At 38.4% G+C, this 25,119-nt stretch overlaps 1 protein-coding gene across 5 annotated transcripts in view; it reads left to right on the top strand.

Moving 5' to 3' along the window:
• Positions 1-19,519, top strand: part of slc25a25b (solute carrier family 25 member 25b) — a 29,063-nt gene extending 9,544 nt beyond the window's left edge. The window contains exons 1-10 of one of the 5 annotated variants that reach the window (XM_036580404.1): positions 4,150-4,237; positions 11,399-11,525; positions 11,758-11,845; positions 13,394-13,505; positions 14,722-14,880; positions 16,209-16,361; positions 16,675-16,782; positions 17,165-17,332; positions 18,348-18,498; positions 18,687-19,519. In XM_036580404.1, coding sequence (XP_036436297.1) covers positions 11,781-11,845; positions 13,394-13,505; positions 14,722-14,880; positions 16,209-16,361; positions 16,675-16,782; positions 17,165-17,332; positions 18,348-18,498; positions 18,687-18,874 — 1,104 coding nt within the window. In that variant the 5' untranslated portion in view covers positions 4,150-4,237; positions 11,399-11,525; positions 11,758-11,780 and the 3' untranslated portion in view covers positions 18,875-19,519. Of the gene's footprint in view, positions 1-4,149; positions 4,238-8,501; positions 8,790-11,201; positions 11,294-11,398; positions 11,526-11,757; positions 11,846-12,718; positions 13,131-13,393; positions 13,506-14,721; positions 14,881-16,208; positions 16,362-16,674; positions 16,783-17,164; positions 17,333-18,347; positions 18,499-18,686 lie in introns of those variants that run through there. The other 4 variants (XM_036580401.1, XM_036580402.1, XM_036580400.1 and 1 more) reach the window with 4 other exon arrangements.
• Positions 19,520-25,119: the final 5,600 nt, after the last annotated feature.

Raw genomic sequence — 25,119 nt, 5'->3', positions numbered from 1 at the left:
AATTGCTAACATTAAAACATTAAATGCCACGTCCACGGCCCAGTTTATTTATTTCTTACTTTATTTATTTAACTGTTGTATAAAGGCAATAGAACATTCAAGGTTGTATGTTATCGCCAGTAACATCATGTGATGTTATTTCGCGATAACACACTCTCTATCGTGTTCTATTGCTTAAATAGCTTTTGAGAGAAATTCTTTGGCCTAAAATTTAAATCCATGGGGAATATTCTTTTCCAGATTTACCATTACTGTACTGTTATCAGCATTATATATAAAAACCATTCTGAGGGCATGCTTACATTTGTATTTTTTGTTCCCTTGGTCTAGGTCAAAGCAAAAATGGTGAATTGTTGTATTGTACTTCAGGTTCACTTACAGTTACCAGACCTTATCCACTTATACTGTTTTGTGTCTGTCCTCTTAACCGGTGTCGACCAGAGGAGGATGGGTTCCCCTTTTGAGTCTGGTTCCTCTCAAGGTTTCTTCCTCCTGTTGAGGGAGTTTTTCCTTGCCACTGTCGCCAAGGCTTGCTCACTGGGGGAGTGGACCTGGATTCTTTGTAAAGCCGCTTTGTGACAACATCTGTTGTAAAAGGCGCTATATAAATAAATTTGACTTGACTTGACTGTTGGACATATTCAATGATGTACGTTTTGTATTATGGTAGAACACAACCGTGGTCCTGAAGTACCCCAGCCCTGTACATTTTTGTGTTTTCCTGCTCAGTTCAACTCAAGAAAGACTTGTTAATTACATGGTCAGTTGGATCAGGTGTGCTGGGAGCAGGGAAGACACTAAAATGTGCAGGACAGGGATACTCCAGGACCTGGGTTGGAAACTACTGTTCTAGGGCAATAAGCCATCTGTGCATTTCTCCACAGCGGAGTGAAGTCGCTCTGAAAACATGCAGTATTGAATGTCTTACCATGTTTAGAAAATGACAAACTTTATGTAATATTGATGTGCATGGTGAATAGTATAGCTATATAGTGAATTTCATAATGGCTTCTAATGTGCCTCAGACACATTTTAAAACCAAAACCTATTCGTCTGTTTCATAGTTACTCAGAGCGCATTAGGAAATGTCTGTACTCATGTAAAAACAGTCAGTAATGTGTCTGTTGCAATACCAAAGAAGGTTTATTACGAAGAGGTCTGTTTAGATGTTTTTGGTCCATTTTGTGTTCATATTTCAACTGAATGACACTGTTCATCTGAAAGCATTAGAACAATTGAGAACACTGCTGTGCGAACTTTGAATGTGCACAAAATAAGCAGACCAAAACCCCTGAAAAGACTGTTCTCAGTCTGCCTATTTGGCACTTACCAGGGTTCACATGACCATGTTCTTGCTTGAGCCAGGGTTCATTTTAATTGAACCAAACCTGCCAAATGTGAACAAACCTGAATAAATTGTTTAACATTTACATCTCTAACATTAGATTATGCAGACATTTTATAAAATTGCAGAAAAACCCCTTTAAGTGTGTGTCTGAGTAGATGCATTTGAAGAAATCTTGGTATTTTACTTTAAAATGGAAACATGTGACTCTATGCAGTGTTACATGATGCATGTTATTTTGTTTTTTTCTGAACTTCTCTGAAATAAACCTGAAGCTGTGCTATGTGGGTACAGAGATAACCAACAGAGGGCACACTCTACTTATCTCATTACTGTATTTAAAGCTGTAGCGTCTTATGTGATCATCACATAATAATGCTCCATTAGATAACCAACAGAGATAACCAACAGACGGCACACTCTACTTATACAGAGATAACCAACAGAGGGCACACTCTACTTATCTCATTACTGTATTTAAAGCTGTAGCGTCTTATGTGATCATCACATAATAATGCTCCATCACTCAATAATGTCTGATATTTAACTTTAGTTACATTCTATTAACGAAAGTAAAAAGGTTCTCAGTTTGTAGCCACTTTCTAATTGGTTATATCAATTAACAGGGACAGAATTTGTATTCATACTAGCCAGGTACAATGTTTGTAAAGTCTGGCTATGCTTACAGGGTTTATCAGAGAATTCATCTCACAAGCTGTACCTTCATAAAGATGCTTAATCATAACACTAGGTGATATATTTTCTATACCAGTAAACTGTGATATTGACTTTCAGTTTTAGCGATATTGATGGATGGTAAGCATTATAACCGTAATAATTCTGTTCTATTTTCTGTCTGTAATTTTATTGTGTTCTGTTGCCAAGTGGCAAAATTATTTGTTTTTTATCTGTTTATTTCCTGTCATTGGCTGAATGCTTTAGAACACCTCAAATTGTAATAGTAAGGTTTCATTTCTGCAAGTGTGCTTACTGTCTGGTTATTGTTTACAATACTGTATCAAGTTTCCCTTTAAGAAGAAAGAGAGAAGAAAACAGAACAAAACAGTCCAATCAAAACAAGCTAGGTCATGTTTGAAAGATATTCACATAGAGTAGCAGTACATAAGAAGGTTTCCTGTCACATTATAAATGCAAACTTAAATTTCATCAAATACTGTGATATATGTTTGGAAAATATTGTGCTGTTGAATTTTATCAGTCCTTCACAGTTTACCCAAAGCCAATAAACACTGAGAATAGCACGGCCTATTCAGCTCCAGCAAATTCTAGGCCAGCAGTGCTCAGTCCTGGTCCTTAATTATCTACCACCCTGGAGAGTTCTGATCCAACACACCTGCCTCCAATGTTCAGACACCCCTAAAAACCTTCATTACCTGGATCAAGTGTGCTAGATTTGGGCTGGAGCTAAACTTAGCAGGGTGGTACTTCTTCAGGAGCAGCACCTCTGTTCTATGCTAGGTTTCCTCGATGTGGTGTGATTTATTGTTGTGCAGTAGTTTCTTTTTCTTTTTCTTTTCAGTGTGATCAATAGAATGAGACACAGGTTTTGGATTCTCCTGGATGTCATTAGGAAAACCAGGGTGGAGGGAGCTTCTTTTTATATTCAGAAAAAAAACATAGCTCTAAAACTGATTGAACTGAGATTCATATGAGAGTAATGACTTCAATACGTTTTCTACAAAATGTTTTGAAAAAACGACGACATGCACTCACAGATGTGTAAAGAGTAACTGCTTAGTAACATGCTTTGTCTGAGGAATCACCCCTCTTGGATGAGGTTTCCATGGTGATCCTGGCAATGACGGAATGACTAAGGGGGAAAAAAAGAGCAGTGTGGCTGTTTAAAAAAAAAAAAAAGGTCAGCAGATTTTCCACACTGCTGAATGGCAAGAGATCGATCCATTAGTCTTCAGTCTTCTGGCCTCTCACAGGTTGTTTGGGCACTCTGGGGGCTGGACTTATCAGTGTGGGCAGCTCTGATTGGGTGAAGTAAGGCTGCAGTGAGGTTGCACCTTTTTTATTTTAACTGCATCACTATTTGCCGGCTGTGGAGGCGGCTAGCGTGGAACTGACCGGCAGCAGCAGCAGACTGCTTTCTGCAGAGTGGGAGAAGCTGCTTTTTTTCATTTTGCTGTTTATTGTTCTTCTTCAGATGCTGTGGGAAATTCCTCTAATAGTTTTACTCTCTTTGGGTTTTAAGGAATGATCTGCAATTTCATTGTTTCTTATGCTGGTGGACCTTTTAAAGCAGCAAGGTGCAAAAAATTCCTTCATGCGGTGGAATTCAGTGTCCTTTTTGGTACTGGCAGAAGTTTGAAATGGTTTACATTTGTAAGAGGACTGGGAGACTTGGTTTGCTCCTCGGGTTGTGCGAGTGTGTATCTGAGTGTTGAAGAAGCCAGGCTGCATTTTGCCAGTGTCCTTAGCTGCCCTCTTCCTCCTGGCCCAGCACACTGTGTCTCAGTGCCTTACGCACATGCTCCAGCATCTGTGAATTATTTTTTGCATAGAACATAAGGAAGTGCATATAACACATACAAAGTTAAACCTGAGGACAGTGACCCAGTATCTATTTTTCATTATTCACACAAAAATCATCTAACCATCTGTAGCATCCTTCTTAAGATGCTGAAGGACATTTGGTTGTCTGTATCTGGATGGTTTTCGGGATTGTCAGCATGCAAGGATGTTACCACAGAGCCACCTACTGAGAAGAATGAACAAGTGGCTACAAATCCTGGGACAGTACTGGAGCTAAAGCAGCACAATGTTCTGGCAGATTCTGATGGGAAAAACGGGGAGAATGGTCCAACACCAGCAAAGAAAACCACAGTGCTGATATTGGTGGCGCCCACTAAAGACCTTCATCAGGTATTGCAGTCTCGGTCATGTTTCATTTAAGGCCAGACTAAGAATTTAAAGGGGCATAAAGTTGCAGGTAGGGATTATTTTTACAAAGTGTATTTTTTTTTTTTATTAAACATAAAGTGATTCAAAGGTTTTATTTATAAAAAATCTAGCCTAGTGTGTTCTAAGATCTTTCTTCAACTGTGATAATGAAAATGAATTATATTCAAAAAGGCTGTAATCTTGCTGACTAGACTTAATGTTAACGTTTAGACTTTAAAAGTACTGGGTTGAACCCATTTGCTTATTTCAATGTCTAAAACACTAATAAACCGAAAAGAGCCACATTTTACCTTCTCATTCAGCTATGCACTGAAATGGCTTTTCCTTTGATAAGTGGATCATAAAATGACTGAGTGCATTAGCCAGTTCCACAGTGACTGATCTCAATACAAAAAGAGTGGAATCTATATCTTACTGAGCTTGAGCAAAGTTGTCTGTCTAGTGCTTCGGAGTCATGCTCAGTTATACAATTTTGTAGACTGAACAAACACCCACACATCCCGCATAAGTGTGATTGATTTTTCAATGTCAGCATAGACTGCCTCCAAATCAGCTAATCATTGTTTTTTTTTTTCGTACATTTGAAATCAGAATAAATGCATTTATGTTTTTGATTAACCATAAAAAAGTTTGAGCTACATTTGAGTGGTAACTAAGTGTGAATTTTCCAATCCAGTCCCACACCTTGTGAAGTTGGAGAGCGATGGTGTACTCATTAACATTGTCTGACGAACAATGAACAAGCCTGTGGTCAGCTCACGAATGTGACATAAGTAAGCATGGCTGAAAATTACCCCCGAGGAATCTCCAAATAAGTATTTAGATGTGTAACGGGTGAACGCAATACTATGGTGTAAATAAATATTACCTCTCCAAAAGAACATGGACTAGAGGGATTTATGGGCAGGTTTTAGAGTGGGCGTACCCTTGTTTTTGGCAGATTTTGGCAAATTTCGCCACCAGCACCAAAAGTTTATTTATTTGTTTTTATTTATTTTTATATCTTTATTTTTAATTCTCATTATGAGGTCACATCTGGCCCTGCAAGACTAGGGGAGTATATGCACCATGAAAAGAGGAAGAACCTTTCTTTGCTCAAGAAACAATTAGGGTTACTGTAAAAAGTGTAACTGTGCCATAGAGATTACTACATACATTCAAGTACACTGATTTAGAACAGCGCACAAAATCTGAACAGTATGTGTTTTTGTATGGAAGGTAGGTGTGCACGCTCATTCCGAATAAGCTGAAATGTCCTAGGATGGAATGTCATGATTAGAGGGTGCTTCTGCTTGGCACTGTTGGTGTAACACTTTCCCTGGAGCCAGCAAAATATTAGAGGCTAGATGACAAGGGATTAATAGTGTTACCATTAAAGCACCTGACATCTAAATATATACCACAGTATAAACTAGCCCAATCATCTAGGCATTTCCTGTTTGGCTCATGTTGGCTACATTGAGATCTCTTTGACATTGTGAAGGGCTACTGACCTCTATGTTGGTCATTTTGGAAGAACAAGAAACAGGAAGGGGGCGGCAAGGTACAGTCTGAGAGCTACTAGGTTCACCATCGCCAATCTCCAAATACCCGAGTGATTTACAAAGGTTCTATCTAGTTCCTTTATGTAGTTCACCCCCTCTTTGGCCCAGGACATTCAAAACGTTTCAGGTAGAACCTTTCAGTTAGAAATCTATCCTTAAAGTAACTTCAATTATTTACTATATATCTACGTATGGTAGACTGTCTTCCTCAATCCAAACAGATTTGAGAACTGGTAACTTCTTCTGATTGTGCAGCATTTCAGCTTCTAACCCATTGGATGCCCAAAGCTTTTGTCTTGGAGGGCCAAAGTGCAATGTTTGTGGTAGGCCGAGGGCCCAAAAGACAAAAATGATATACAAATAAAGAAGGCGGGCAGGTTTCAAATAGAGTTTTATAACTTTACATTATGCTTTGTTATAAAAATACTTAAAATACAATTTTAAAAGGAAATTCAGAATTCAATAAGTGAAACATAGTGTAAAAAATAGTTTGATTGTTCTTTGTTTGGATGAAGGGGTGGGGCAACTTTCTGGCTGGCCAAATCAAACACTTGGGTGACAATTAAGGTGGCCAAGATTTTAAAATTATAACTTGTTGGCATGAAGACAGCACATTAATTAGCCTAAGTGCAGTAATAAAGGATGGAAGAGAGGGTTCCAGCTTTCTAAAACAGTTCACTGACATTTCCTATTTAAAAGGTTTTTTGCCTTATTAAGCCCTTCAAAATCTTACATAGTAAATATTACGTAGGTGTGACTAGACATTGTCCTTGAGGAACTTGAGGGGTTCTGATTTAAATGTAAGACTTTTAGTGGACCAACAAAATGTAAGGTGTAGATCCTCCATCTTCCTGAGGAGTGACCTTTCTGATCAGGGACCCACCGAACCAGTATTGCTCTGTTACCCAGACCTGCTTTTCCAAAGTGTGTGGACGTCCGTGGCGTATTTCCTGTCAACAGCTGTTTGACACTGTAAATATTACTCATGGCTTGATTCACTGTTTTACTTTTTGAATGGACTGAGATTAATCATGAGGGCCAGCATTAACATAAAATTGTCATATTTATGTACCACAGAAAAGAAAAAGCAACATTTAGCTTTCCAATGACTGTTAGCATGATTTTCCAGTCACGCTAACACTTGTTTATTAACTTACTTTTGTGGCATTATTGTTCTAGGCTATGTTAAGCCTTGTTGTATTTTGTGCAGTCTGCTTCTACAGCCAATTCTGAACATTATGTCCAGCATATCTGCTGCTTGTTAAGTTGGGAAAGCTGCAACAACAAAGCATCTTAAAATGTGGAGAGGTGGAATTTGATAAAGCTCTTCTTTTATATGTTCTTTGAAACCCGTACTTCCAACCTACGCTGCAGTGGCCAGTAAAACATGTTGTAAAAACCCAGGAATGAGTGTTGGCTTTCTGCTTGTGGACTCAAATTACACTCATACCTGTATCAGTATACATGTATATACACTGACCGGTAGTCCATCTGTTTCTCTGCATAAGTTGTTAGCCCCTTTTTACCCTGTTCTTTAATTGTCAAGACCCCCACAGAGCAGGTGTTATTTGGCTGGTGGATCATTCTCAAAACGGCAGTGACACTATTATGGTGACACAGCATTGTTGTCAGTGTTGGAGTTTTTAAACGCTCACTGTCCACTCTATTAGACACACCTACCTTGCTGGTCCACCATGTAGATGTAAGGTCAGAGACAGTAGCTCATTTGCTACTGCACAGTTTGTTTTAGTCATCTTTTAGTCAGTCGTCACTGCCCACAGGACGCTGTTGGCAGGATATTTTTGATTGATTGACTATTCTCTCTCCAGCAGTGACACTAAGGTGTTTTAAAAACTCCAGCAGCGCTGCTGTGTCTGATCCACTCATACCAGAGCCACAGACCAATGCCACCACCACGTCAGCATGACTGTCCTCACCACCCAAATAATACCTGCTCTGTGATGGTCCTGTGGGGGTCCTGAACTTTGAAGAACAGGGTAAAAAAAAAAACAGGGCAACATATTATACGCAGAAACAGATGGACTACAGTCTGTAAATGTAGACTACGAAGTGCATGTAAATGGTAAGTGGAGCTGACAAAATGGACAGTAAATATAGAAACAAAGAGGTGTGCTTAATGAAGTGGCTGGACTATGTATGTATGTACATATGTATGTGTGAGTATTTTATGCTTGCAGGTGAACCTGATACAGAAAGTGGTGGCTATGATTCCTTTTCTTTGACGCCTCTTTAACAACGTGACACTGCTATGACTCAGGCTTTATGGCTGATCAGTTTGGCATGATGTGTCCTTGTATGATGAAGTTTTGTAGAGTACCTTTACTCTCTGCTTGAATGTAAGGATGCACTCGTAATGATTACAAAGATTCTACTCTTTATATGTGGGATACATTGGGAGCTATCATTGCCTGCATCTTCCTATTGTAATTTTTATTTGTTAGCAAATAATCTGAACTGTTCAGTCAAGAAAGGCTTTCCCTCCCTCATAAATGTGCGACTCCTAAGAAATTCAGCATGGAGTGCCTGAATGAATGACAGCCTTGCATTTCAATTCACCAGTGAATGGAAGCGAGTTAAGCAGGGGCAGGTATTGCTCAAGCCAATCGCATTACAGAACATCACTATGAGCCAAGAGAGGAGGGACCATTGCTCTGCTTTATTACACCATGTGTCAGAGAAAGCACTGGTTGTCTAGTGCTTAGCACCACAGAGAGTGGTTAGAAACTTTTATACAAATCTATTTATTAATGACTATTTAAAGGAGTATTTAACTTTGGCATTTACTAAAAATGCTGGGCTTGTGTCTCTACGTGCCTGTCCCCAGTTCATCTCAGACAGAATTTGAATACTTCGAATCAAACAGTTTGCCGGCAGAATTGAAGTCTCTTTTCAAACTGAGTTTATTTCTTCCATCTCAGGAATTTACTACATACAGAAAATGGCGACAGGTATGTCCCTTTTTCTTATGTTTAATTACTACTAGATTTCATTACTATATTACTACATTGATACTTAATAATACTACATAATAATAATAATAATAATAATAATAATAATATATCATAATACTAAACTAATACTTAATATAAATTATAGTGTAGTTTTGTGGCTATTGCTTTTACATGTTTGGTTTTGAATCAATGGCTATTAACAAGTTAATTCATTTATTACAGTAGATTGCAGTAGATTACACATACTGTGAAAACAGACCAGCTTGTGTGTTTATCACTGTTTATGTCAAATTTCTAGATTCAGCTAGTAAGAATGTTCAGGAGCTTCTCCATTTCATCTCCTCTGTGATCCTATTTAGGTTATTTAATCCAGATTAGTTCACTTGCTCACTGAGTTCCCTCATTTGAGTTGGCTGGCTGCTGTGATGCAGACAGGAGTTCACCTTTTTTGGACCTAAACTCGGATTACAGTGATGTTAGAATCATTTGAATACCTTTTTAAAAGTATTGACTCTTTGCAATTATATTGTTTTTAATAGTAGGGACCACTCACTTGCTATAAGAGGAAGTTATACTCATTACATGTTAGGAAACAGTACACCTCTACTCATTTTCTCCCTTGAGAGGGTTCATTAACAGATTTTGCCCAGGAAGCACCTGTATCTTCTTGTAACTCCCTGTCTCTTAATCTCGCTACTGTTATCTTGACCCACTTGTCTGCCGAGGTTGAGTCTGTTGGCAGTGCAGCGTCCGGCTTAATGGCTTGCATGTCCCAATGTGTACAGTGCTTCTTTAAGATAGCTATCTTTAACCCCTGCCTTTAAGATTAGTCTAGTCTGCTAGTGGACAGCGATGCCTCAGGCTCTGGCTGGTAACCATTGGTTTTTACAGCTCTTTCTTTCTGTTTGGTAGTCTTGTGTTGATCAATTGTTTATTTGTTGTTAATAATAAAAAAAAACAATTTTGTTGCAAATACATGCATAAAATGATTTAAATATTATACTAATTTTGTAGGTTTCAATCAATTTGTAGGATGCTGTGAAAAATAAGAAAATTTCAATGATTAGCAGGGCTGTAGATGATTCAGTTATAATTGAGAAAGCTGTTTAGCGTCGAGAACTTATAATAAAACTAAAAATGGTGACCAGATCTTGCTGATAATGAAGATATGTTATAGTTTATCATTTAATAATATTTGCCATATTTTTTTACTATGTCATAACTTCAGTGATTCTTTTGGGAGGGAAAATAGTGTTTTGCAAGTTGTAGCCTACAATTTTCACACATGCATTTAACATCCCAACCACTAACTTGGCCAACCTGAATATGGAGGCAATGATTCTGATGTTTAGACTGAGACCAGGGGTCATAATACTCGGTCAGCATTTTTGATAAAGTAAAGGATCCTATGATATAAGAAGTGTGCACTTTGATGTAGACAGTCTGTGTCCCTGCCATTTCATTAGCCAGTCTTATTTTCAGTTTACCACTGAGGTCTGATTATCTAAGAGAAGGTTAATACTACAGGGTGGTGTATTTCTACTGAATGCCTTTGGCTCATAGAGTTCAAAAGTTCATGTGTTGCACAACAATTTGTAAGTCATCAAGTACACAGTCTGAGCCAGCTGGATGATCGTGGTTCTCTTAAAGTGCTGGTGGTCGCCAGCCACTACCTCTATTGTTGAATTGATAGTCCCTGTTTTCCATTACAATGACAGTCCTCTACAGTCCTGTAATACCGAGTTGAACGCATAGTAAAGAAGACAAAAATGAGGAACGAAAAAGAGTCTATAAGCCGAATTGTGTAAAATGCCTCCAACTAATCTGTGTTTACGCCATCTTATTTGGATGTAGGAGCTATTTCCACAGCTCTTGCTTGCTAACAACGTGGACAGTATTGGAGTTCAGTAGTTGCCCAGAAGGTAAAAAGTTTTGGCCATTGTAAGAAATGGAGTTGATGTAAGAACGATATGGCAATAGTTATCATTGTGATAAATTGTGCCATATTAACTGAATTAACAAGGGCAGGAAATGCCCTCTTTGGTTAGAGGCTTTACGTGTTCAAATATTCTACATGAAAGTTGAATATTTCACCTGTTCTAAGAACAAATATGCCAATTCTGCCCAAGGTGTTATTCAACGAATATAATATGGTTAATAATAAAGAGTTCATAATATATACTCAGAATAATTCCCAGTTCTGGGTAGTGTCTGAATAATTCTGTACATGAATGTAGTGATGTCATTCTCCTGGAGGGAACATAAAGTTAAAAATTAAACTTTTGCCTCCATCCTCATCTGCTCCACAAGCTCTTTTAAGCTCAATGGTTTGAATCAGAGCCCTTGATCAGACATCTCTCTTAGGCACTCGATACCTGAAAGCCTGTGTCCCCTCAACCAAATAAACTGTACCCTGGATGTCTCCAAACAGTGCTAATGGGTATGATGGTGTACACGGCAAACCTTTCAAAGCAGTCCTGACTAAACAAAGCCCATATGTTGTGAGTCTTCGGATAGCCATCATCTCCATGACTTCCAGAAGCTTCTGACTTGCTATGAGCATGTCCGTCTGACCTTTGCTCTAATTTGCTTGTTTCGTGTTTTAGAAAATTGTGAAAGCTGGAGATAAGGACCTGGATGGCCAGCTGGACTTCGAGGAGTTTGTGCACTACCTAAGGGACCATGAGAAGAAGCTACGTCTGGTCTTCAAAAGTCTGGACAAGAAGAATGATGGTAAGGAATAAGCTTATATGGATTTATCCTGCCAAGTGGCTAGTGCAAAGTCTGTTCCATCTGCACTACATATCAGGTTTCTGAATTTGCAGATGATTGAAGGGCCACTGACTTCTAGGTTACTAATTGTCCTGTGACCCCAACTTCTATTTTAGAAAAAGATGAATGGTAGAAATCTCATGTTATGACAGATTTCTTTAAATGTTTCTCCTCATCTTCCTCCTCTCTACAGGTTGTATCGATTCACAGGAGATCATGCAGTCACTGAGAGACCTGGGGGTGCACATCTCAGAGCAGCAGGCTGAGAAAATTCTGAAGAGGTGAGTTAATTGTGTTCACGGATGTGTCTGAACACCTGTTGTTTAATGCGTCCAGCTCTTTCATCCTCTTTTTCATATGTAGTGTCTTGCACATTTTGACCATGAAACTGAACAGTGATTTAGGTCTGTTGTAAGCCAATCATACATTTAGTATGACTTTTAAATATTACATTTAAGCTGTTTTAAGTGTAACAGATTTCCTCCATATTTAATCTCCTTATTGTATGACTTGTTCAGGAAGATATTTTTTTAATCATTTAGACAATATTTTCTCATTATTCATTATTCCGGAGATACATCTGAGGAGATTAGATAAGAAAAATTATCTGCAGATGAAAGAGTAACAGTTGAAGGAAAATAATTGGGGAATAAAACAGTTTCGAACACTGGAGTTAACAAAATGGAGAAATGGAGAAAAAAAATACTCCTAACATTTATGCAAGACCTGGTAAACCACCAAAACTGTCTGTATCAGATGAAGCTGAGATGAGAAAGTCAAGCTCCACACAAGCTCTGCTAGATCTGTCTCGGATCTCAAGAAATCCCCAGTTATGTCTGTCCATCCTTTCACTGTGAAAAGACAGCTTAACGCTGTGGTTCTGACAGGAGGTGTAGCTGTCAAGAAGCCATTACTTAGAAAAGGAAACCAAGAAGAGAATTTGCAAATTAAACAAAGAAGCTGCTGGTGTTCTCAAAACAATGGACTGACCACCTGACCAGTCCACACCTCAACATCATTAAATGTCTTTGGAATTACTTGGATCGTAGAAAGCAGAAAATACAACAAGCTTCTAAGACTGAACTTTGGATGTCTGGAAACATATCTATGCAGATTTCTTTGAAAAACAAAGCAAGTGAAAACTGTAAAAAGGCAAAGGGTGAACACACTAATTACTGAGAGAACTGATCTTTAGTTGCTGTGGCCACTTTAATTTACTTAATTTGCTTAATTTATTAATTTACTTACTGCATTTAGAATATTCATTGAAGCCTGTGTGTGTGTGTGTGCGTGTGTGTGTGTTTGAACTCTTTGTGTCTCTCTTTGCTCTGTCTCTTGAGCCACTGCATTTCTCTCTGCTCTCTCATTATCACCATCTTGCTCTTTTTGTCCCTCCTCTTCTCCACGTCTTCTCAGAATTAGGAGGGGTCATGTCTGGGCCCCTATAATGTAGTAAGTAAGCGGTCGTCTCTCCTCCTGCACGGCTTGCCTCGTCTTTTGCTTTATTTCTGTTTTTTTTTTTTTCTTCCAAACTCTCATTTGGTGCTGTTGTGAGGGGGAAAAAATGTAAGTCTGTGCTAGATGCTAGTTATGATGAGCTAAACCAACAGAATAGAATTTTTTCTTTTTCATGGTCTTGTAGAGCATTTCAGAGCATGAGAGATTTTTATTTCTGTCCACATGGCTGTAAACAAGAGCTGTTGGTCAAATCATTAGTTTTTGCTGTTAGCATTCCAGAAGGCAGTGAAGAGTAACTTCTATCGCTGGTTTGCCAATAAATACAGAAAATTTAGCTAAATGTCTGTCCTTGATTTCTTCTTCCTAAACAGCATGGACAAGAACGGCACAATGACAATTGACTGGAATGAATGGCGGGATTACCACCTGCTTCATCCTGCTGACAATATCCCTGAAATCATCCTCTACTGGAAGCATTCGACAGTAAGTTGAAATGCTGCACCCCTGCAGTTCTGCTAATACTGTACTCAACTGAAAATATCAGTGGACTGTATATGCATGTATTTTTTCTTCTTAATTTGTTTTAGTCTTTTGACCGCTCAGAGATATACTGAGCTATTGCATTCATTGCTTATATAATGAATAACAAGGTACCTGCTTCATACATAGAGCTAAATAAAGCAATACCTGGTTACTGTTGGTATACTGGCTTTATTGTCAATACTCAAGTACTTGGCCCTCATGGCTAGGAACTATTTGTTCTGCTGGAGGTTGTGCTTCTGCTTAAACACAGAGATGAACATACAGAAATTTACCTCCGTAGTCATTCATGGCAGTTAAGCTTCCCCTGAATTAGCTTTCTTGCGGGCGGAAATACTCTATTGAAGGAACATACAGGGTTCTTGTGTTCCGGTGTAATCCTGTTACACTGATCAGATCAACAATGCCACTGTATTTTACGTCACTTGTCCAACCTTTTGACATGATGCGTCAGTCTGTCTGCTCTTTGGTTGACTTAGGACACTCACATGTGCTTCTGGCTGGCACCTGTACTCAAATTCCCATGGCTAGGAGAAATGAAAACTACTCAAAGCGCAAGTTTTGTGTTACTGGTATTTTAAGATTTTTAATGTCAGTTTCATATAACATGCTACTATTTTGATACCAGAATTAGGAGAAATGTGCCTATATATTCATCAGATGTGGTACTGAGGAAGCATAACCCTTCCTAATAAATGTAGAGTTGAACACTTCTGAACTGTGACTGTCTGGGGCCTCCACCCTGCTCTGCTCTGCCTTTGCTTCTCAGATAAAGCTGACATGTCTTTATCATTGAAAAACAGTCAGTGATCAGACAGTCAGTGTCCTCAGTCCCATGTAGCATGGATTCTTTAATATAACCTCACATAACCTCATCAAGCTTACTCCACACATGATGAAATTTAGTTTCATTGTATTATTTTTTTTTTCCCCAGCTGCAGACATGTAATTCATAGTATGATTGAAACTAATGTGACCTCTATGGATAAACATGGTTCTAAAGGTTTCCAAGGCAGTTTGCTCCTCAAAATTGTACTGTTGAGTTATTTCTTAAATTTCATCAAGGCAAAACCAACATAGGTGGAGTACTCAACCCTCTTTACTAGCATTGATATGGTTGACATTCCTCATCGTCTCTGGTTTAATTCGCACTTTGTAGATATTCGATGTGGGGGAGAGTTTGATGGTGCCTGATGAGTTCACGGCAGAGGAAAAGAAGACAGGCATGTGGTGGCGTCACCTAGTGGCAGGAGGTGGAGCAGGCGCAGTGTCGCGCACCTGTACCGCCCCGCTGGATCGCCTCAAAGTTCTCATGCAGGTAAAGACCATCACTAAGCTGCAAGTTTTAGCTACTTAAAATAGTATTGGAAAGTTTCGTGTTTGAGAATAGTGCTGCAGTGCTGCAAAGTGTCTTTCAGTTGCTACAAGGTGTAATAAATCCCAGTATTAATAAATTATCTGCCAAAAAAGAGGTCCCAAACCTGTGTGCTCTGCACTCCTGCTTGTGTCAGCATTTTTATTAAATCATCAGTAACTCAACTCAGGAAGTAAGGAGTTATGAACTATGAGATGTAGGTTGAATTGTCTAGTGGTTACATGACTAGATAGGGGAGTGGTGAAACAGAGTTACACTGTAGTCACAGGACAGGGAAAAGCTACTGTATGGTCAAAGGTCTTAACAGCTGTATCCTGTTAGTAATAAAGTTCAAATGAGTCATTTACAGTTGCATTGTACTGTAAGGGTTTTTAAAATGCTCAGCTATGATAGCTGGACTTTGGATTACTGTGGCCTACGGTTGTAATCCAGTGCTCTATAGGTTGAAGACTACAAAGGAACAGATTACAGAGAATGGTAGGATAACACTGATAAAACTAGTATGTAAATTCAAAAACAGCAGAAGGGAAATTGAGTATGGATGGAGTTTATACACTGTTCCTCCTACCTTTTGATACCCTATGCTGGTCAGTAATGCTAACACATCGAAAAGGACAAGTGGAATATAGGTTAGTTTTAAATGTCAAAAACATCTGCTCTATCATTTAAGATACTACAAATAATGACTCATACTGAACAGACTGTCATAAAAGGCTTCAAACATCTTCGCTTCCTGGCTGCGGTGGCTAGAAACAAGGCTCCTCAGGAAGACTTGCATATTATCTATTACTCACCGATTAGGCCATGTTTGGAAAATGGCAGTGTGTTTTTGTGGGGTGTCTTAATAAGCAGGAACTGGTTTGCCAAGATCAAGAAAATATCTCTCCTGCTCATCCCACCTTGCAGTGAAGAAGAGTAAAGAGTGGAACAAACCTTATAAATAACATGTTTTTGTCATGTTTTTGTAAATGACCTCAGTCCCCAGAGAAGTAAGTTTTGAAAGGCCCCTTTAGAATCAAAAAGTATTGCTGTCAGGAATTTGTCTGAGACATGGAAGTCATGGCAGTCATGAGACTTTGAATTATGAAGTAACTATGAACTATGAAAATAACCATATAGCCTTGTAATCCTGTACTGCCTCCTACTGTGATGAAGTGATGAAATAACCCGAAACATTTGACTTTTTATTTCTCTAAGTTCTCCAAGGTTAAAAATGCATCATAGAACCAGCTTTAGACTTTGCTCACTAATTGCCTGATTGGTGTTTCTAGGTGCATGCCTCTCGTAGCAACTCCATGTGCATCGCAGGTGGCTTCTCTCAAATGATCCGTGAGGGTGGAGTTCGGTCGCTATGGCGAGGGAATGGCATCAACGTCCTGAAGATTGCCCCTGAGTCCGCCATCAAGTTCATGGCCTACGAGCAGGTAGGCCTTACTGTGAAACTGTGTGCTTAGTGTGTTGGAGAAACTCTCAATCTCTGTAGTCATTAGGCTAATTACAACTGAAGTGTCACAGAAATTAAATAAGCCTTATTAGGGTAGTAAATAGCCATCATGTCATCATGTAATTAGTGCATAATCGTGTTACAGCTGTTTCAGTTTGCCAATGTCTGTCATATCATAAGCTTTTTATCACACAATTATATTAAATGTGCTCAGTGTACACTGCCTGTTCAAGTTACCGTATTCAGTTGTTTATCATTTAATGAATGCTTTGTGGTTGGTCTCGTCTTACCAGATAAAGCGGCTAATAGGCAGCAATCAGGAAACCCTGGGCATTCTGGAGAGGCTAGTCGCAGGGTCTCTGGCTGGCGCTATTGCACAGAGCAGCATCTATCCCATGGAGGTGAGAGAATAAAATAAAACCTGCTAGAATGCTGTTTATTTTCCATCTGTGTGTAGAACTGACAGATGTTTGCACAGGTGTGTATGGAGAAAACCATGTCCACCTGCTTTGAAATGCCAGCTCCATTTCAAAAGCCAGCTTAAAGTAGGCGTTATTCTTCAACTTCGCTAAAATCAGTGACTTGTATTTTGTGGTTGTTCTTTATGTGCATTTTCATGTTCCATTTGATTTGAAAGAGGACACTCTAGACCAAAACGGTCTCTCATAAGCTTGTATTCTTAATTAACTTTGTGCTGATGGCCTGTTATTTACCACAAAGTGGCATTAAGAGAAGGACAGCAACTTCTTGAAACCTAAACAAAGAGTCTTGTGTTCACCAAAGGTTTTGAAGACTCGATTGGCCCTGGGAAGGACGGGTCAGTACTCTGGCATCGTTGACTGTGCCAAGCATATATTTCAAAAAGAGGGTTTGGCAGCATTCTACAAAGGCTACATCCCCAACATGCTTGGCATTATCCCTTACGCTGGAATAGACTTGGCAGTGTATGAGGTAGGAATCTCTTTATTCACTCCTCACTCATGGTTATTGATGGGCATATGTAGACAGCAAAGTATTTGTGCCTGTCTTCAAAGATCTTGTGGGGGTCTCTGTTTCACTGTTTCTCTCATTTTGCTTACATTTTTGTTGTATTAAGGCTTATAAATATGAAGGTGAAATTACAGTTCAGTTCACAGTTACAGCTCAAGCAATTACAAAGTGTAGGATACTGGAAGCATTTGACTTTAAGCTAAAATGATACACACCTGATGTTCTGGTAATTCTTTATCTAACTAAAAAGATTGAAAAAAACAAATTTTTTCCCTCAATTTGCTTTACTCTGACCTCTCAGGGTTATTTTAGGTGATGTTTTCTCCTTACATCTGAATAACAAGTTGAGAGGAACCTACTTCATATATGGTGCTGAAGAAATCAGTGCCTGGTTACTGTTGGTGTGCTTGATTTACTGTCAATACTCAAATACTTGACCCTCATGACTAGGAGCTATTTATTCTGCCGGTAATTGTGCTTCCAGTTAAACACTGACACATACACACACAGACATTTACCCCCTTTGTCATTCATGGCAGTTAAGTTTCACTTGAATTAGCTTCCTTGTGGGTGTACATACTTTGTTTAGGGATGTACAAGGTTGATTGTAATCCTGTTATACTGATCAGATGATGTCACTGTATTTTACGTAACGTACAACCTTTTGACATGCTGCGTCAGTCTGTCTAATGCATTTGTGCTCATCTTCAAAGCTAACGTTGTGAGTTTCTCATCATTTTCATTCTCATTAATGCTCTATAAATATGACTGTGAAATTACAATTGTAATAAAGCAATACAGAGTGTATGTATATTACAAAATCAAGTATACTGAATGTGTGGAAGTCTAAAGAAATCGAATATTAAAAAAAATGTAAAAATTGCGCCTATTGAATAAATTATTAAAATGTGTATATTTTAATATTAAAAGATGGTAAACAAATTCATTCTATCTTGTTCTCTTTCTTTTTCTACAGACTCTAAAGAACTCTTGGCTGCAGAGGTTTGCCACAGACAGTGCAGACCCGGGTGTGTTTGTATTACTAGCCTGTGGCACCATGTCCAGCACTTGTGGTCAGTTAGCCAGCTACCCCTTGGCTTTGGTTAGGACGCGCATGCAGGCTCAAGGTAAGGCTCTTTTTATTTGTTTAATCACTGTGACTCTTTTTGCTATTGCAGTTTAGCTTTATTTCTCCAGTCTCTGTCTTCTACTTTAAGCAATCCTGAACCAAAAATTGTATTCCTTTATGTCTGTAATCACACACCCCCACCTTCTCTCTCTCTCTCTCTCTCTCTCTCTCTCTCTCACACAATAGCAGCTTCATTGGAGGGAGGACCTCAGATGACCATGAGTGGCTTGTTCAGGCACATTGTGCGGACGGAGGGGGCAATGGGGCTCTACCGAGGTCTGGCCCCCAACTTCATGAAGGTCATTCCTGCAGTCAGTATCAGCTATGTAGTATATGAGAATCTAAAAGTCACCCTGGGGGTCCAGTCCCGGTGAGAGCATCAGGCAAACTCAGAACTTTTTTCCTTATTTTTTTCCATTTTTTAAATTTTCATCGGGATCTGAAGTGGGGTCAATGAAAGGAGGCCCCGAAACAAGATGAGAAAGGAATGAGAAATCCTGGGTGACGAGACCTGAGGTTTGAGGCAATGTTGTCATTCTGTGAATGCCAGAAGGGACAAGGAGAGTAAGAGTAGAGCTAGCGTAAGAATCCAGACCAGAAGTTTGAGAAAGAAGACCAGTTTCTCTCTTACATGTGGACTCTCTTTTATGGAATTGGATGAAATTTTGGGATCCTACATCTACTCTTCCAAACATCACACCCAAAGGTCGAGGCTCTTTTGCACTCTGATCATCAAACTGTAGTTGCCTGTGTTTCACTCGGGACCAAGAATATGCATGTCTGTTTGCCACAGACTGAAGGACTGCTCATAGTTTTGGAAAGCTGCTCAAGGGTCACCCTCTTATAATTCCAGTAGGTGGCAGTGTTGGACAACTAAAAGCTTAAGACCAACATTATCCACATGCACCAGATCCTACCCTGCCTTGGATTTTTATTTTGCATTGTCATGTTTATTTAAGCACTACTTTTTATATTATAATTTTGTTTATATAATTTATTAACCTAATGAATTTTTAGGTTTTTACTTTTAAAACTGCAGAAACTAACGCAGCCCTGTTTATTTTGAAAACGACAATGTAAGAACGTAGAAAAGATGCAAAGACTACAATTATTGTAAATAGTTTTTATTCTGAAACACTTGTTTTTTCAGTTAAATTGTCTTCATTTTTCAGGACCTCTGAAGCATTCATTTTGTAATATATGTTGTCCGTGTTTATTTATTTAATTCTAATCTGTACAGAAAAAATCTAAACATGTAAACAGCAGATAGAACATTGTTAAATGTGGTTGATAATTTGGTACAACGTCTGTATGTTTATAGCCTTAAGTGCAAGGATTCGTATTACCCTTAAAATAATCAGGAGCAATCAAGTTCACCATCCAGATCACACGTGTCAGGCTTCAGTCCTTGCGGGCCAGAACACTGCAGACTTAAGCACACTGCCTCATTGAACACACCTGATTCAGCTCATCAGCTAATTAGCAAGACCTTCATGAACTGTATTCAGAGTGTTGGTTGAGGGTAAACGCTAATCTCTACAGCACTCTGGCCCGGAATGTCCCCAGTTTGACATGCCTGATCTAGATAAAGAGCAGGTTTATTAGTCATTTGTTTAAATTCAAACACTACTTAAGAAACATTCTCAGTCTGAACGACAGATTTTGTTACTAGATGTTCTAAATTTTAGTACTGGTTATACTGGATGTTCTAAAATTAAATACTGGTATACTGGATGTTCTAAAATTACATGCTGGTTTACTGAACGTTCTAATATTAAACGCTGTGTTTCACCATACAAGGTGAAATGTATTGCACACATAGGGAAAGAGGGAAAGTGAATCAATGCAATTGCTGCTGCTTTGCACCTTGCTGTTGAATGAATCCTTGCTTTTAAAATTCATTTTCTCCCAGTATTAGTGTGCAAGCTTCATTGTCCCGTATTCTCACTGTGCTTCACAAACACCAAAACAAAAAAAGAAAAAAAAGGCGCTCAGGAACTTTATGGTAATCTATAGAATACAGACTTGAATTTTTTCTGTCAGACTGAATGACACTAGGGTGAGAGTGATAAATTTACTGGTTGTTTTATGTCTTCTTTTAAAACCTTGTTATTTAGAGCATGCAAATATGGATCGTCAGCGCAGGAGTGTGATGTTATTTGTTGTAGTTGAAAGGGAAATGCTTTGTGGGAGGAAAAAATGGGTTTTATTGGTATCATGACTGGGGCAGAAACTCTGCTGTCAAGTTTTAATACGTTCAGCGACTAGTTGTGGAGGGCCACAGCAATGTGAAGTTTAATATTTCCCATGCTCCAGCACATGTTCAACTTGTGTTAGTTTAAGGAAAAAACAAAAAAAAACTGACTTCAGACAAGTTTAGTTTTTGCTTGAGGCACAGAAATGTATGTAAAAAATTTAAGCAGACATTTTGCAAAAAAATGTACATATTAGGATTGTTACAGTTCCCCAAATTCAGTATTTGATTCAGTTGCTACAAAACTGCCACTTATGCAATGCTGATGTTTATGTTCTCACTTCATTAGAGCATGTAACATTTATAGAAGTACAATATTTGAAACAAACACTGAGCTTTAGTGTCTCAGTCTAACACTCTAGCCACAAGATAACGTACGCCCTAAGCTATCACACTAGCTACCAGCCAACTTGCTCTATTAGATAAAAAGTCACAATACAATAATACAACGTGAGATGCGGTGATGCAGTTTGATGTTATATTGTTACGTCCCTAGTATATAAATATGTTTTGTTTTGGACTGTTGGCCCACGTGTGGATAAAGATTGTGGTAAAAAATTTGTAGGCCTTTTGACGTAAGACCTGTTAGCCAGACCGTTTGAAATGTGTTGGGGTGCATGTCATGAAATCTCCAGTAAGCTTTTCCTAAACCTACTGCAGTCTTGTATCAAAGTTAAGCTGTGTCACTGCAGTGTAGGGTATACTATAACGAGGTATGTTATGTCCTATGACTGAACGGATGTCATTTGATAGTAGTTTTATGTGCTTGCTTTTTTTGCTGCTATGGAATTGTGAGGGAGTTTGTTTGTTTTTCGTCTTACATCAGTATTCTCAGGGAGAACTCCAGCAAACCTGGACAGTCTCCATTATTATACCAGAGAAGACTACCTGAGTTCAAAATTATGTAGTATATATTAGACTCACTGCAGGACATGAAAGCTCATGGTCCTTTGGAGTGCAACATATGTAAAGCAGAATCTCATCCCACATTCAATCTTCATTATTTCTTCTCTTTCTGTTACATGTAAAGCTTTTGTTGATCTGATCTAAAACCAGCTTCCAAATGATCAGTAATCAACGTGTAAACCTAAAGAGGTCTTCAATCTTTCTCCTGAGGAATTGGCTTTTAATAGAGTTCCAGGGTTTCATAGGTGCCTTCAGAATATTTTGTTTAGCTGAATCAGATGTTTTGTTAGATTTGGCTTGAAAGCAGAACCTTGGGAACAGGCTGGGTAACTGCCTGAATACTTTTTCAACTTGAGCTCTATCTGCCACATCTGTAGCATACTTATCATGCAGAACAGAGAAAAAAGTAGATTTGAAACAGACTTACAGTAAAAGCCAATGGGCAGGTGCTTCCCTTCCAAGTCGGTTTTCAGTTGGTTTTCTGTGGACGAGGACATGTACTTGGATTGTATGCTACTGATGCAGCAGACAGATTAGGTTGAAAAACATTGGACTGTTTCTATAACTAAAAAAAATTACACTGCAATCTGGTCAAATATTAGCAAAGGGCAAGTTCTACATAATCCTCTCTCGGTGGTCTTACCTTGAGCTGCATTTTCTATTAGCCTTGCTGTTACTATTCTAATGCATGCATGTGTATGTGTGGGTGATGTATAAATGTGCACGAATGATACTATAAAATATTATATATGCAGGGCTTTAACCAGCTGAGGGCTTTGCCTCGAAGTGGAGGCTGCTCATTTAGTAAAGTTTTTTCCTAATGCATTTTGCACTTTTACCCCCTCTAATGAAATCTCTATGGCCCAGTTCACTTGTATGCTAGTCATTCGCTTAATTCCCATAAGATACGGAATCCCTAAAAGGCCAGGAATTAATGTTTTTTTTTTAACTCCTTTATTTTCATTGGTTTTCTTAAGATCTTGATATAAATATGTCATCATGACCTGTTTTCTTGATGTTTATGCCATTATCACAACACAACGAATGTTACCTCAGCAAAACAATGTAATGTCGTGATAATGATATGACTGTCAGAACTTGTTACCACAGAAAAACATGCAACTTCTTGGCCTTTTAGGGCTTGCGTAATAAAAATGGGTCTTCATTAGTTTAATCCTGGGGTCAGACTGATCTTAAGTATGTGGCTCCTGTTCCTTGTGTGCTTAAAAGGCACATTCAGCTGGAAACATATATATAACTATAATACTTTGTTATTTCATGAGTACTGGCCCAGGCTTGAAGCTTGTCTTTGTAACAAGAAGCAACAATGACCCCCTAATCCTCGCCATGCTGCCTGATATTTAGCGCCTTACTTTTCAGCAGCCACTGTCAGGCCTTTGTATGTAACTGCTTTTGCAGAACCGAAATAGTGGTGTTTTGCCACATATATATTAATATGTACTGTTCAACATGTGATCACTTGCTAAAATGACTGGTGCATGGCAGTAGTCAAAGTCAAAGTGGAAAATACCTGGTAAGATGTGATTTAATTACTGTTTACAATTCCAGTAATAGGTCCCATGGATGTGTGATATGGAGGGATTTGGCTGCTGGACTAACACAGGCTTGAAATCAGAAATGTCCAGAGAGAATATTCAAATATTTGTACTGCAAGACATATCTTTATATGGAGTAAGGCTGAAAAAAATGACACATCTGAGTTTTATGCTGAAATGTAATAATCAATGCAAAAATGTGTGCTGCACAGAGTCTGAGTGTTGTCCCTGATAGAATGCCTAATGTGTGAATGTAGTGGAAGTATATTTATGTTTGTATGGGAATAATGTTCAATAAAGAGATTCTTATTTCACTTGCCTCTTGCTGTTTAAATATGAACACGGGCAAAACCTGCTTAGCAAGAATTACTGTATTGTTTGCCTAATGCTATTTCAAATATATATGAACACATGTCCAGCTCTGTCAAACACAAGTGCGTCTGGATTGATAAATGTCTATAACCATGAAGTGTGTTATTCAGTTTTAAAATGAGCTGCTGTTGCAGATGCTTCCAGTCTTTTTTTTTTTGCAAAGTGTAAATTAGTGAGAGAAAACAAGCAGAGAGTGAGGGAAACGCTTTTTTGAACCACAATTTACCCTAATCTCAATATAGCTGACTACTACATACATGTTTTTTGCAAAGCATGAACACATCATATATTTGGATATGGATTATACAATTCAGGCCTAGTTCCCAAGACATGGATTATACCTACGGTAAAAAAGGGGGCTTGGGTTGTTGTAGTACAAACTTTCAATAATTTTGATTTTTCTTTTTAACAGAAAATGACACACAAGTCACAAAATCTAAATATATCACATTTTTCAGTATCGAGTGTTCTCGATTTGCCTTTATTACAGCTTGTTTTTTTGGGAGACTTTCAGTTTTTCTCAGAAATTAGGAATATTTTTCCACACCTCCAAAGTTCAGTCTTAGAAGTTGGTAGCACTTTCTGCTTCTCACAATCCAAGTAATCCCAAATGCATTCAATGATGTTGAGGTCTGGACTCTGGGGTGGTCAGTCTGTTGTTCTGAGAAAACCAGCTTCTTTATCTGATATAGAAATTTTCTTTTTTTGTCTAGGTTCTTTTCTCAGGGTCTCTTGACAGCTACACACCCTTTCGGGCCCATAGCATTGAGTTGGGCTCTCACAGAGGAAGAATGGATGGAAATGTGGATTTTTTCAGATCTGAAGTAAAAGTGGACCTTGATTTTTTCCTCTCTTTCAAAGATGAAAGCTTCAAGTACTGTTTATCCAATGGGGACAGTTTTGGTGGTCTGCCTGGTCTTGCATGGTTATTAGGGGTCCCGTTTGCTCGATATCTTTTAGTAATAACTCCAGTTTTTAGAAACACGTGCTTTCAATTACTTTCCTTTGACTTACCCCTTTAACTTACTTCTTTATGCATGTGGATTATATTACATCTAATTTTCTTAGAAAAATCTCCAGAAGACTGAATAACTTATTCTTAATGACCTTTCGGGTTAAGTTACAGGTTTAATAACAACAACAACAATAATAATTATTATATTTATTGTTTTTATTACAATACATTTATTTCAGACATGAAAATTCCTTTTTTTGATAAAAGCCAATGCACTCTTAAAAGATGGTTCCTTAAGGGTTCTTTAGCCATTCTAAAGAATATGGTTCTGTATAAAACCATGAGCACTCAAAGAAGGGTTCTTTGCATCATTAAAAAGGGTTCTTCAGATTGATGGAAAATGTGTATAAATGTGCTACAGATGGCTCTACATAGAACCTTTGGGAAAAAGGGTTATCCTATTGTTACAAGCTTTACATCCTAACAGTAGAGGAACCTTTTTGGTGCTATATAGAACCCTTTTCAAAAAAAGTTCTATATAGAACCATCTACAGCACATTCTCCATCAATCTGAAG

This window comes from Colossoma macropomum, unplaced genomic scaffold (assembly GCF_904425465.1).
Source record: "Colossoma macropomum unplaced genomic scaffold, Colossoma_macropomum, whole genome shotgun sequence".
Lineage (NCBI taxonomy): Eukaryota > Metazoa > Chordata > Actinopteri > Characiformes > Serrasalmidae > Colossoma > Colossoma macropomum.
This window is presented reverse-complemented; position numbering and strand designations above follow the sequence as displayed.